Source organism: Hyaena hyaena, unplaced genomic scaffold, assembly GCF_003009895.1.
Source record: "Hyaena hyaena isolate Hyena2069 unplaced genomic scaffold, ASM300989v1 scaffold_193, whole genome shotgun sequence".
NCBI classification, from domain to species: Eukaryota; Metazoa; Chordata; class Mammalia; order Carnivora; family Hyaenidae; genus Hyaena; species Hyaena hyaena.
In genome coordinates this window covers 364,797-377,250 of record NW_024080823.1, presented here as the reverse complement: position 1 = coordinate 377,250, position 12,454 = coordinate 364,797, and the positions used below count along the sequence as shown (strand labels likewise).

Below are 12,454 nucleotides of genomic sequence, written 5' to 3'. Positions count from 1 at the left end.
ATAGGGTATTAGGCAGAGATACCATGCTGGGACCGTTTATCCTCAAATTAGGGAGGTAAGATTCTGTAATATAATGTTCCCGATTTTGAGCCATGTATGGATTCTTTTTCACAAAGGAAAAAAAATGCTAACAAAAGTACTAAGTGCTGACTTAAAGCATTTTGATATTTATTTATGTGCAAACATTACACGAGACATAGAGGCTTTTATGGCTGCCGTATTTCTGAATGAAACTGAAACTTACTTACAAATAAAGTGCAAGCAAAACCACAAAAGCATTAAAGTTCAAATTAACAGCAAGTGACTGTATCAGACGGATTTTGCCAGAACTAACTTGCCGCTCCAGATGGGGTTGGGGACGGTGCTGCTGGCATGACACACACTAGTCTGCACTCAGCTTCCCCGAGGTGCTTGCACCCCTCACAGGTCCTGCCACCCCCATAACCCTTGGCTGAACGGCTGCGGAACCTTTGTGCCTTCACTGCTCGCTCTGCCCTCACGTATGGAAGTGTCAGATACTCCTTGGGGCTTTTCTTGTTCGCCTATGGCCATTAAAGCGGAACACTTCTTCAAACATCCTTTGTCATGTAGCTTCATGATGTTCAAGGCTCAAATTAGTAAATGGTTTAGTCTTAATGACATGAAAATGTCTCATTTGTAAATTATCACTGCAAAAGAGAAGGTTTACTTTTTAGTCAATGTAATCAAAATGATTACACTGCCAGATATGGGGCAACTATGGATAGAAGTTGTTATTTTAGTGTCAGGGTGTGCCAAGCCTGGGTGGGTAGACACGGGAATGTTCTCACAAAAATAACTACTCTTTGATATCACTCTAGGTGGCAGATGCCAGAAGTAATCACAAAACAAAATTGAGCCCTAAAATCGTGTGTCAGTACTTGCTTAATGGCCATCCAGACAGTTCTGAATATGCTTGTGTTCATTGTTTTTTTTAAATTATCATCAGTTAAAAAGTTCCTGTGAAGAACTCACAGTCTTCTAAGAATATATCCAAGGACCCTCAGAAGTCTGTGCTCCCCAGTTCGAGAAACACTAATGTATTGGGGGGAAACTACTGAACCTTGAAAACCTGGGCCCAAGCCCTGAAGTGTCGTGAGAACTTAGGCAAGTCACTTTACGTCTTTGGGCATCAAAGTCCTGATTCGCGACCGACTTCAGACCCAGGTTTGCTGGGCTTCAGAGTCCCTGCTCTTCCTTCTTTCGTCAAAAGGCTTTGACTTTGACTTTCCCTAATTCCATGTTGGGCTTATATTTCAGTCGATAGTCCTGACCAGAAAGTGTTCTGTGATGCTGGGCCCCCAGGAGAGCCCCCTCGTCCCTTGAAATTACACTGATGATAAAGCCCTCTTTTTTTTTTCCATTATAGATTCTGATTCCCAGCATAGCCACGAAGTGATGCCTCTCCTCTATCCTCTCTTTGTCTACCTCCATCTCAACCTGGTCCAGAACAGTCCTAAGAGCACAGTGGAAAGTTTTTACAGCCGCTTCCACGGGATGTTTCTGCAGAACGCTAGCCAGAAGGATGTCATTGAGCAGCTGCAGACTACTCAGAGCATCCAGGACATCCTGTCTAACTTCAAGCTTCGAGCATTCCTAGATAACAAGTACGTGGTCCGTCTCCAGGAAGACAGCTACAACTACCTTATCCGCTACCTCCAAAGTGACAACAACACCGCCCTGTGCAAAGTGCTCACCTTGCATATCCACCTTGACGTGCAGCCTGCCAAGAGAACAGATTACCAGCTCTACGCGAGCAGCAGCTCCTCCCGAAGCGAGGGCAATGGCTTAGAGCCCGCCGACATGCCTGCCCCTCTCCTGCAGAACGAGGCAGCCCTTGAGGTCTTGCAGGAGAGCATTAAGCGCGTCAAGGATGGCCCTCCTTCCCTCACTACCATCTGTTTCTATGCCTTCTACAACACGGAGCAGCTGTTGAACACTGCGGAAATCTCCCCAGACAGCAAGCTGCTTGCTGCGGGGTTTGACAACTCCTGTATAAAACTGTGGAGTTTACGATCCAAGAAGTTAAAATCAGAACCCCATCAAGTCGACGTGTCCCGCATCCACTTGGCTTGTGACATTCTGGAGGAGGAGGTATGCATATCATTTTTCTTGCCTACACCTGCCTTACTAATTTGCTTAGAATTCTTACCACACATGACAGATCTTACGGAGAATGGACTTCGTTATTTCCTTCACCGTATAGCTGCAGCCAGACTAATACCCATGTAACCTGTAGCCTTTGAATTCCTGCTCGTGCCTAACCTCAGAAGACGTGAAAACTATTTTTAACAACATTAACTGAACGTTATTAATGATCAATCAGTATTTGTTACTGTCTGAATGTGGATAACATTGCTAAGCCTAATTAAAGACCTTTAGCTACTATTTGAGATTTACAATAAGTTGTGTGTGTGTGTGTGTGTGTGTGTGTGTGTGTGTGTGTGTGGTGGCCAGGGTATACATTTGTGCAAGTATAAACAATTGGAAGTACGAGTACTGGGTCAAAGGGTCTGCACTTTAAATTATGATACGTATTGTCATTTTCCAGTCTCATCAACAGTAAATGCGAACACTGGCTTCCCTTCACCCTCACCAACACTGGGTGTTACTGGCCTTTCGGAGGCCGGTGCACGTCCTCTGGCTTCAGGTGCTCCAGGGGGTTCCCAAACCCCATTTTGAAAAGTGCACAGGAAGTATAGTTGACATTTCATTCATCAGTTGGGGTAATGATCTTGTTGAGTTTGTCTGGGGATGGTTACTGAAAAGTGCAGGCTGAATGGCCTGAGTTTGAAGTCCTTGAGAATCACTGCCTTAGAAAACACGTGGGCAAAGGGAGATAGAAATTTCACGGAGTTCATTTTCCCTGAGAGTGGCTTCACAGCAGCTGGCGGCTAGAATATTTTCATCTCCCCACTGAAATTCAGGGAGCTCTGCCTCAAGTTACTTTCAATGGAAAATTCTTTGCATGGGGTTGAAAAATTGAAGAGTTAAAAAAAATTTCAAGTTAATTTCCACAGGTGATAAGGATATCAAGAATATTGGATGCACAAAATCAGCCCCTTTTTTTCTATTCTTGTTTTCTTAGTCAACGTCCAGTTAGTATGATCTTTGAATTTTTGTTTCTTATGACTGAGATAATTAGAGGAGTTTGTTGTGATGAGTAAAAGGTCTAAATTCCAATACACACACCTTGATTTCTAGAATCTTATAGTACCTTCCAAAATATCTTTTTAAGTTTATTTATTTTGAGAAAGAGAGCGCGCACGTGCGTGCACATGCGCATGCACAAGTGGGAGGGGGCAGCAAGAGAGGGAGAGAGAGAATCCCAAATAGGTCCTGTAGTGTCAGAGCAGAGCCCTTTGCAGGGCTCAGTCCCCAAACCAGGAGATCATGACCTGAGCTGAAACCAGGAGTCAGACGCCCAACCAACTGAGCCACCAAGGCACCCCCAAAATATTTTTTACTGCACATGTATTTGAATTTTTGAATTTCTTTTCCTAGGAGACAATTCTAGCCTGTTGAGCATTCTTCACATACAGCTGAAGGATGCTGCCTTCATTGAGTTACAGCTTTCTGGAAATACTAGGAAAGAAATTATTCCTGCTGACCTTATTTAGCTTGATGATATTGTGTTTGGAGATTATTCTAGGCATTACAGATTAATATAAAAGAAGACAGCAAAAAAAAAAGATAAATACAAAGAAGGAAAGAACATTAGGCTCAAAAAATGTTTTAAGATTCTACCCTGGCTACCACTGAAAATTAGCTCTGTGACCTATTCTGTGAAGATTTCCAAGCTTTGTATACTGTGCATTTGAAGACCCAGAAGTGAAGAATGACATGATGAATGCCACGAAGCAACAGAAATTAGATCTAGCTAGCATCAGGAGAGGTAAGACAGGAAGCAATATGTCACCACAGGCTATGCAGGGAATTATAGCGGCCTGCGCTGGGGGAGTGGCGGCAGGCAGGGACCACAGTGGATGGTTAGACGGAGCTCCATTCCCTGGGTTCAGTGGAGAGGCTAGAGCGAAAGGAAGAGTCGGGGATGACCTCTGTGGCTCAGACTTGACCACCTGGGTGGATGGTGAGATGCGCTATTCAACTCAAAGAGAAAGGGATATCAGAGGAGCACTAGTTTTGTTCAACTATCTTCCTGATTTATTCACCATTATCCACATGGAAAGTACCATAGATTCTGCTACAGTGTAAAGGTACTGCTTTCATTGTGAACAACTTTTTTTTTAACTTTAGAACTAAAGCTGAGATCTTCCCATTGTGTTGCGAGGGGTTTCCTGTTTGGGGTTTCTACCCCCCACCATCCATTTCGTATAGCAGTGTAGGGAAATTTTTGTTGTTGTTATGGTTGCGGGGGTGGGGGGTTCTTTTTAGGTTTCTGACAAGAAACATTTTGAGGGAAAAGCAAGATTACACAATCAGTTCTGACAGTTTTTAATGTTTCTTCAATGAGAACTTGGACTCTGTTTTTTCCCTGTAGAATTCACAATTAAAATAGAAACTCTTTTAAAAAGTTTTTTAATGTTTATTTTTGAGAGAGAGACAGAGTACAAGTGGAGGAGGGGCAGGGAGGGAGGGGGAGACACAGAATCTGAAGCAGACTCCAGACTCTGAGCTGTCAGCACAGAGCCTGACACGGGGCTTGAACTCACGAACCACAGGATCATGACCTGAAGCGAAGTCAGACACCTAACTGACTGAGCCACCCAGGTGCCCCTAAAATAGAAACTCTTAACGCAAAGATCACAAATTCACATGCCTGTAGAAGCCAAGCAGGCAAAAGTAAATGGTAAAGGTACCTGGAGCAGAGAGCTGGTAGGAAATGCGAAAGCACATAGAAGTGCAATTAAAAAGCCAGTTTGCAACCTCTGCCTTAACCTTTGTGAAGCAGCGGCTGTTGCACAAATTAGTGGATAAAATGTTTTAATAGTTAATAGTAAGCATTTAAAATATTGACCAGACCCAGTAATTCCATTTCTCCATATATACCCAAAAGATTTAAAAAGACATGTCCATGCAAAAACTTGTGCATGAACGTTCATAACCTCATTATTCGTAATTGCCAGAAAATGTGAACAGCCCAAATGTCAACCAGCTGATTAATAGAAAAACAAAATGTGATATATCTGTGTGATGGAATACTATTCAGCCCCAAAAAGTTATAAAGATACATGACCCATGAGACATGCTATACTGTGGACAAACCTTGTAAATAAACATTATGCTAGCCACAAAGGACCACAAACTATAGGATTCCATTTATAGGAGATATCCAGAATAGGCATATCTGTAGAAACAAAGTAGATTGGTAGGGGCCAGAGGCTAGGAACAGGGAACTAGACAGGGATTGCTAATGGGTAAAAGGGTTCTTTTTTGAGGTGATGAAAATGTTCTGTGCTAGGTAAGGGCACACCTCTGCGAGTATACTAAAAGCTATTGAGTTATGCTTTGAAAAAGTGTTTTTAATGCTTATTTATTTTTTGAGAGAGAGAGAGACACAGACAGAACATGAGTGGGGGAAGGGCAGAGAAGAGGGAGACACAGAATCTGAAGCAGGCTCCAGCCTCTGAGCTGTCAGCACAGAGCCCAGCATGGGGCTCGAACCCACAAACCGCAAGATCATGACCTGAGCCCAAGTGGGACACTTAACCGACTGAGCCTCCCAGGTGCCCCGAGCTATACATTTTAAGAGAGTGAATTTTATGGTACGTGAATTCTTTTTTTTTTTTTTTTTTAATTTTTTTTTTTTTTTTTTTTTAATTTTTTTAAATGTTGATTTATTTTTGAGAGACAGAGAGAGACCGAGCTGAAGTCAGTCGCTTAACTGATTGAGCCACTCAGGTGCCCCTATAGTACGTGAATTCTCAGTTTTAAAAAATCAAAACAAAAGCTCCTATGAGGCCATAAAATTTTCTCTTTTAAGTCAAATAAAACTGGTTTTACAGCACTGCCCTGTAGCATTTGATACCTCCAACTTGAAGATATTCTAGATTAACCTTGAAAAGCTGTTAATTGGCATAGTAGTGCCACTCTTCCCACTGGTACCAGCAGCCCCTCCTGTCTGAGACCCTCCATCCTCTAAGTTAGAAATGAGGTCCAGCGTTTACCCTTGTTGATTGGTAGCTGTGTATTGTTAACATTTGAGCAACATGGCAAGACGGCAGATACCAGATCAAGGATTTTCTCTGTGTTTCAGTGATGTGTACATGGTCACCCTCATCCCTGCCAGCCTCCCGCACACGGTCACCCTCATCCCTGCCAGCCTCCCGCACACGGTCACCCTCATCCCTGCCAGCCTCCCGCACACGGTCACCCTCATCCCTGCCAGCTTCCCGCACACGGTCACCCTCATCCCTGCCAGCCTCCCGCCTCCTAGCAGCCCTGCACTACAGCGCCAGTACTCAGTTCATGCACTGTCTAGCGAGCCTTGTCCCAATCCAGCAACCTTTCAGTCTGAAAAGGAAAGAAGTCAGTGTTGTCAATAATACTCAGTTTTGTGATTTGTATATAAAATGGTTGTTTAGGTCTCTGCTGGCCTGTAAGAGTGTAATGTGAGCTTTGTTTGTAATTTTGATTTTTCTAGTAGCCACGTTAAAAAAGTAAAAGGAAATAGTCAAATTAATGATGTATTTTATTCAATCCAGTGTGGCTAAAGTATTATCATTTCAACATGTAAGCAATATTAAAAAAATTATTCATGAAATCTGTTATATTCTCCTTTTTTGTCCTAAGTCTTGGAAATCTGGTGTGTTTTACACTTACAGCAACATGTTTGGTTCCACGAGCCGATAGCCGCCTTCTCTTGCTTCCAAGTCTTAACCAACTCGCAAGCCCTCCATATTTAATTTCTTCCAGTTCCATTGGCACCTAATGACGGGAGAACAGCCCAAGGCTAAACCTCAGACCCCAAAGAGTACCCTTGAGCTAGGAAAGCCTGGAGTGTGAGCTGAGCCACGCCGAACCTTCTAGTCCAGGGGCAGACATCCATAAGAAGTCTGAGGTTTTTAGGGCCCCCACGATGTAAAGCAGGGTTTAGCAAACCATGACACAGGGGTAAAAAACACAGTATTTAAAGATCTTTTTATACTTACTTTTCTTATTTTTAAATTTCTTATGCATGTTTTATAATGGACATGATAGGATCTATTATTACACAAACACACTTTACAAATTAAAAATTCCTATCCGGGATCCATGCCCATTTACTGTAGGTTCAGTCAGTCGTAGCGAGTTTGGAGTTTTGTCCTGTTAGCACGAAAAGAAGGAGAGGGAGAAACTGGGGCCGGGCATGCGTGAATCAGATGCTTATTCAGAGTTTCAGCTTGACTCTGCTGAGGCCTTTGTGGGACTGGGTTGAGCCACAGAAGAAAACGTGGCCGGGTTATTTTAAGCTGTGGTCCTGGCATCGAGCTGATCGTGATAGCCAGCAAGAATGCTCCGGTTTCCCCATCTCTTGGTCCATAGAGTCACCCAGGCACTTTTCCATGCGCTCGGGACAATCTTCAAGACCCCTGGAAGTGCCAGCTTGACCCTGGCACACCCTCCTCGTTCCATCTCTGAGCACACTATTTAGGGACCCCACCAAGGAGGCGAAGACCCACTTCCTTTAACTTCCTGCTCCAAAAGAAGACCACTTAAGCCTCAGAGATGGTAACGTGCCCTGCAAACCACCATTAACTTTCAAAGGGTCTCTGTGTAATTCATCCGGGGTCGTTTTTTGCTCCCACAATTTTTATATAAACTTTCTGGTGTCCGGCAGTGAGTCATTCTTGAAATGTTGAAGTGTTGTTGTAACCTCTTTTGAAAGGAAAATTACTAATATTCTTGGTAACCCTCGGTAGAATGTTAAGCTCCTGAATGCTTATGTATTTTTAATGTCGAGTGTCTGGAATAGCTATTTTGAATATTCATGGACATCAGTGTTTATTTTCTCTTACCTTTTCCTCAAATATGTACACATTGAAGGCATTTGTCTTATTTTGAATTTAATAGTTTTCAAATAAAAATGAGAAAGATGCCCTTTTCCTGTACCAGAACCTTTGAATCATAGACATATTTATTTCTAAGCCAGAAAAACCAATTGGTCCAAAAATCTTCTTACTCCTCATTCACCTGCTGTTTAATTAAAACCCATGCTAATTTGTGAATTCCTGGATAGAGAGCTGTAGTGTTAAGGAGCTTATCTATAAGAGAATGATGGGAAAATGGATTTTGAACAGAGATAGTATCCTTGTGGGGAAGAGAGTGAGGAAGGGGACTTTCTACCTCAGTACCATGAGTGGCATGGTCTTAGAAAAGAAAACAAGTCGCCACACATAGGAATTTATTTTCAAGAATGCCATGAGTCACTTGGCTTTGTTTAAAGCTATTCTAAACCCATGACTTGTTTAGGAAAATGTTTGAGACCCTCCAGAAAGTCACAGTTTAAAACTTCATCTTGGGACACCTGAGTGGCTCAGTTGGTTGAACATCTGACTCTTGATTTCAGCTCAGGTCATGATCCCAGGGCTGTGGGATCCAGCCCTGAGTCGGGCTCCATGCTCAGCTCAGCATGGATTCTCTCTCTCAAAAAACAAAACAAAACAAAACAAAACAAAAAACACCTTTATTTCTTTTTGGACACCAGAAGTTTATGCCTGGTCACAAGGTGTGAGTGTCATTTACTGACAACTGTACCTTTCTGTGTTACTATTCTGATATGTCCAGGCTTTACTGTGGCTAAGCTCCTACAGTGGCTTTGTATTAACTTCGAAGCAAGACCACATCTGCCTTCATCATTGACCCCAGTCATGGGAATAATAGATGTGCCAGGAATTTTCCTAGTGGAGTAGAAACAGGGAGCAATGTGGCTTATAAAGCAGCTAAAACTGACAATTGAAGACATGCCCACAGAATTAAAGAATCTAAGAACGTAATGTAAATTCAGAAGTAAATCTTTCCAAATGACGCCTGTCAGAATTAACAGTGGAAGTTACCCTTGGCTGTCTTTTGATGAGCTTTGGAACTCTCTTATTCTCAGCCTAACAGTACGGTCCACAGTGTTATTATAATATCCTTGCACCTGTATACTTTTAATTTGATAGAATCTTAGCTGCAAGATGAACTTAAGGAGGACAGTTTTTAAGTTGTAGGAGACTTTTTATTCCATTATGCAGTTACAAGATGTTTTCCTGGGCTCACCCTTAGGTGAAGGCCACTGTCCCTGAGCAGAGGCTCTTTCCCAAGTAGTGTCTTATTTTTCCTTTCTGTTTTTGCTGGACTGTTTGGTGTTCATGGCAGACCGCTAAATGTTTTTTTCTTGTGTGTCTCTTTGCCACCCCCACCGCCACCGCTCCCAGGATGACGAGGACGATAACGCGGGCACGGAGATGAAGATCCTTCGGGGACACTGTGGACCAGTGTACAGCACGAGGTTCCTCGCAGACAGCTCAGGGTTGCTCTCTTGTTCTGAAGATATGTCCATTCGGTACTGGGACCTCGGGAGTTTCACCAACACTGTGTTATACCAAGGACATGCCTACCCCGTGTGGGACCTGGACATTAGCCCGTATAGCCTGTACTTTGCCAGCGGGTCCCACGATCGCACTGCGAGGCTGTGGTCATTTGATCGGACGTACCCGCTGAGAATATATGCCGGACACCTGGCAGATGTGGACTGTGTCAAGTTCCACCCTAATTCTAACTACTTAGCCACGGGCTCAACCGACAAGACTGTCCGGCTGTGGAGCGCTCAGCAGGGGAACTCAGTGAGGCTCTTCACCGGCCACCGCGGCCCCGTGCTCTCGCTCGCCTTTTCCCCCAATGGTAAGTACTTGGCATCGGCTGGCGAGGACCAGCGGCTGAAACTGTGGGACTTGGCCTCCGGGACCCTTTATAAAGAACTGAGGGGCCATACGGACAACATCACCAGCCTCACCTTCAGTCCGGACAGCAGTCTGATCGCCTCTGCATCCATGGACAACTCCGTGCGCGTCTGGGACATTAGGAACACTTACTGCAGTGCGCCTGCCGACGGCTCCTCTGGCGAACTCGTGGGCGTGTACACCGGGCAGATGAGCAATGTACTGAGTGTGCAGTTCATGGCCTGCAACCTTCTTCTAGTGACTGGAATCACACAAGAAAATCAGGAACATTAATTGTTTTTTTGTTGGGGTTTTTTTTTTTTTTTTTTTTAATCTTTGTCGTAATGGACTGGGGCAGTAGTGGAAAGGCTCCAGGTTGCAAGTCTTAGGACAAATTGAGATTGAATCACTGACTGACTGTGAAAGACTCCCCACTTCTCCCCTTCCTCCCGTGCAGACATCCTGAGCTCGTGGCCCCTTCTCTGGGTCCCCCAAAGGTCGAAGGACTGGGGGCGGGGGAGGTGCTGGAATTGGACGCGAGATGGAGAGTTGAGAAGCTTTGGAGGTCAGATTGCAAGTTCTTACAGAGATCCCGCTGTGTCCTCGCGCGAGCACCTTCCTGTCTCTGTCTCACTTTCCCGTGTGCAAACCCGAGATGCTGCTTCCCTGGCCACCCCCGGGTGCTGCACTGGGTCCAAGGATGGCCGCAGGGCGCGCTCAGGGCATGGCCCCACGGCCACGTCATGTTCTCAGTCGCTTGGGTGGAAGGGGGCTTTACTGGTGTAGGAATGAGGGGGTGGGAACTAGGAACGGGGCGGGGATAATCCTGGAAAAAAGTCTTTCCTTTTCCGTGATTACAGAGAACCAGGATTTTTTTTATTATTATAATTATAATTATTATTATTATTGAGAAGAGGAAACCTAGCACTGGCAGAGGGGCTTTCTCTGCTCTCATCTTTCAGGTTTTACCCCTGGCACTGGCTGTGATACTTGCAATCTTGAGGTTCAGGGAATTCAGAGAATTTGGTAGCACAGTGTTTTGGGAGAAAGGGAAAACATTTGGGGGTGACCGACTGATCACTCCAGCTGACATGTTTCTAGAAGTGGGCGGGGGGTGGGGGGGTTGTGTGAGCAAGTCCTGGGCTCTCGCAGTGATGGTGGGAGAGGAAGCATCTCCTCACGGCTGCACTTCTGTGAACACTTCTCTCCCCTGAAAGGACAGCTTGCGGTAAAGAAATGAAAATAAATTGAAGCGACAAGTCAAAAGATAGAGTTAGAAAATGGTAAATTCCCAAATGCCCATCTATCCAGAGGTGTGGCTTTCCCGGCATCCTTTCCTGCGACCTTGTTTGTTCCCACCTCCTGCACTGCAATAGCGGCGTAATGAACAGTTTGTGGAACAAATCGTTAAGTACATCCGCAGGCATATCCAACTGTGCTTTGAGGATAAAGCAAGTTCGAATTCGTGGAAAAAGGATTAAATATTTCTGTTTTCTGAAAAGAGTTATTTTGTATTTTGTTTTCTATTAAAATGTATTTAGTTTCAAAAAAAAAAAAGGTGTTGTATCTCATTTAAACTGTGAGGACAGGTGGGCGTGTGGCCTGTCACGGGGTGGCACGCAGCCCGCCTCTCTTGGGGATGGCAGCCGGTGATGTAGACCAGAGCAGCCCTGACGCCGGGCCACTCTTCTCTGCCCCTGTGTCCTGTGAAGCTTACTGTGAATTCCTCTTGCCATTCACAGGAATTATTGGTCACACCTAAAACTGATCAGATTTCTAAGAGGCATAAGAGCTGTGTTGTTTCATTAACTTAAACTATTTGTTGAACAATTCCAGGTAAAGGACTCATGCAAAAATTTAAATGATGCCAGAAGTTTTAAAATGTACTGTGAAACATCAAAAATTAATAAGAAACCTGGGGTGCCCAGGTGGCTCAGTCGGTTAAGCGTCTGACTTCAGCTCAGGTCATGCTTTCGTGGTTCGTAGGTTTAAGCTCCACATGGGGCTCTGTGCTGACAGCTCAGAGCCTGGAGCCTGCTTCAGATTCTGTGTTTCTCTCTCTCTCTCTCTCTCTCTCTGTCTCTCTCTCTCTCTCTCTCTCTGCCCTCCCTGGCTTGTGCTCTCTCTGTCTCTGTCTCAAAAATAAACAAACATTTAAAAAACGTTTTGCTTAATTATCGGAAACTAAATAAGAAGACTTTAGCATTCTATGTTAAAATTTTGTTTTTACTTGAGCCTAAAATGCTAATGAGAATAGGAAATGTTTCTCATTCATAAAAATCTATATATTTGAGATATTGTAAGAAGGATCCTTTAGCAACTTGGCCAGCATCACCCTCCACATAGTCCTTGGAAGAGCCTAGATAGAATTCAGATGTGTTCTTATCTGTAAGAAGTGAACCCTCAAGTTAGATTGGGTGGTATATCGCCAGAAACGATAATTTCTAAATTGAGCTGAATCATTCTCAGAAGTGAAAATACCACTGATTAGAGATGATTTAGAAAGGCTTTGTGTTTGGTTTTGAATGCAAAATTTCTCTGATTAAACAAAATGTATTAGGTTGGTCAGTCTT

At 44.0% G+C, this 12,454-nt stretch overlaps 1 protein-coding gene across 2 annotated transcripts in view; it reads left to right on the top strand.

Moving 5' to 3' along the window:
• TAF5L (TATA-box binding protein associated factor 5 like) overlaps positions 1-11,404 on the top strand; it is a 31,901-nt gene extending 20,497 nt beyond the window's left edge. For both annotated transcript variants that reach the window (XM_039241267.1, XM_039241266.1), the window contains exons 4-5: positions 1,388-2,112; positions 9,378-11,404. In XM_039241267.1, coding sequence (XP_039097198.1) covers positions 1,388-2,112; positions 9,378-10,175 — 1,523 coding nt within the window. In that variant the 3' untranslated portion in view covers positions 10,176-11,404. The remainder of the gene's footprint in view (positions 1-1,387; positions 2,113-9,377) is intronic.
• Positions 11,405-12,454: the final 1,050 nt, after the last annotated feature.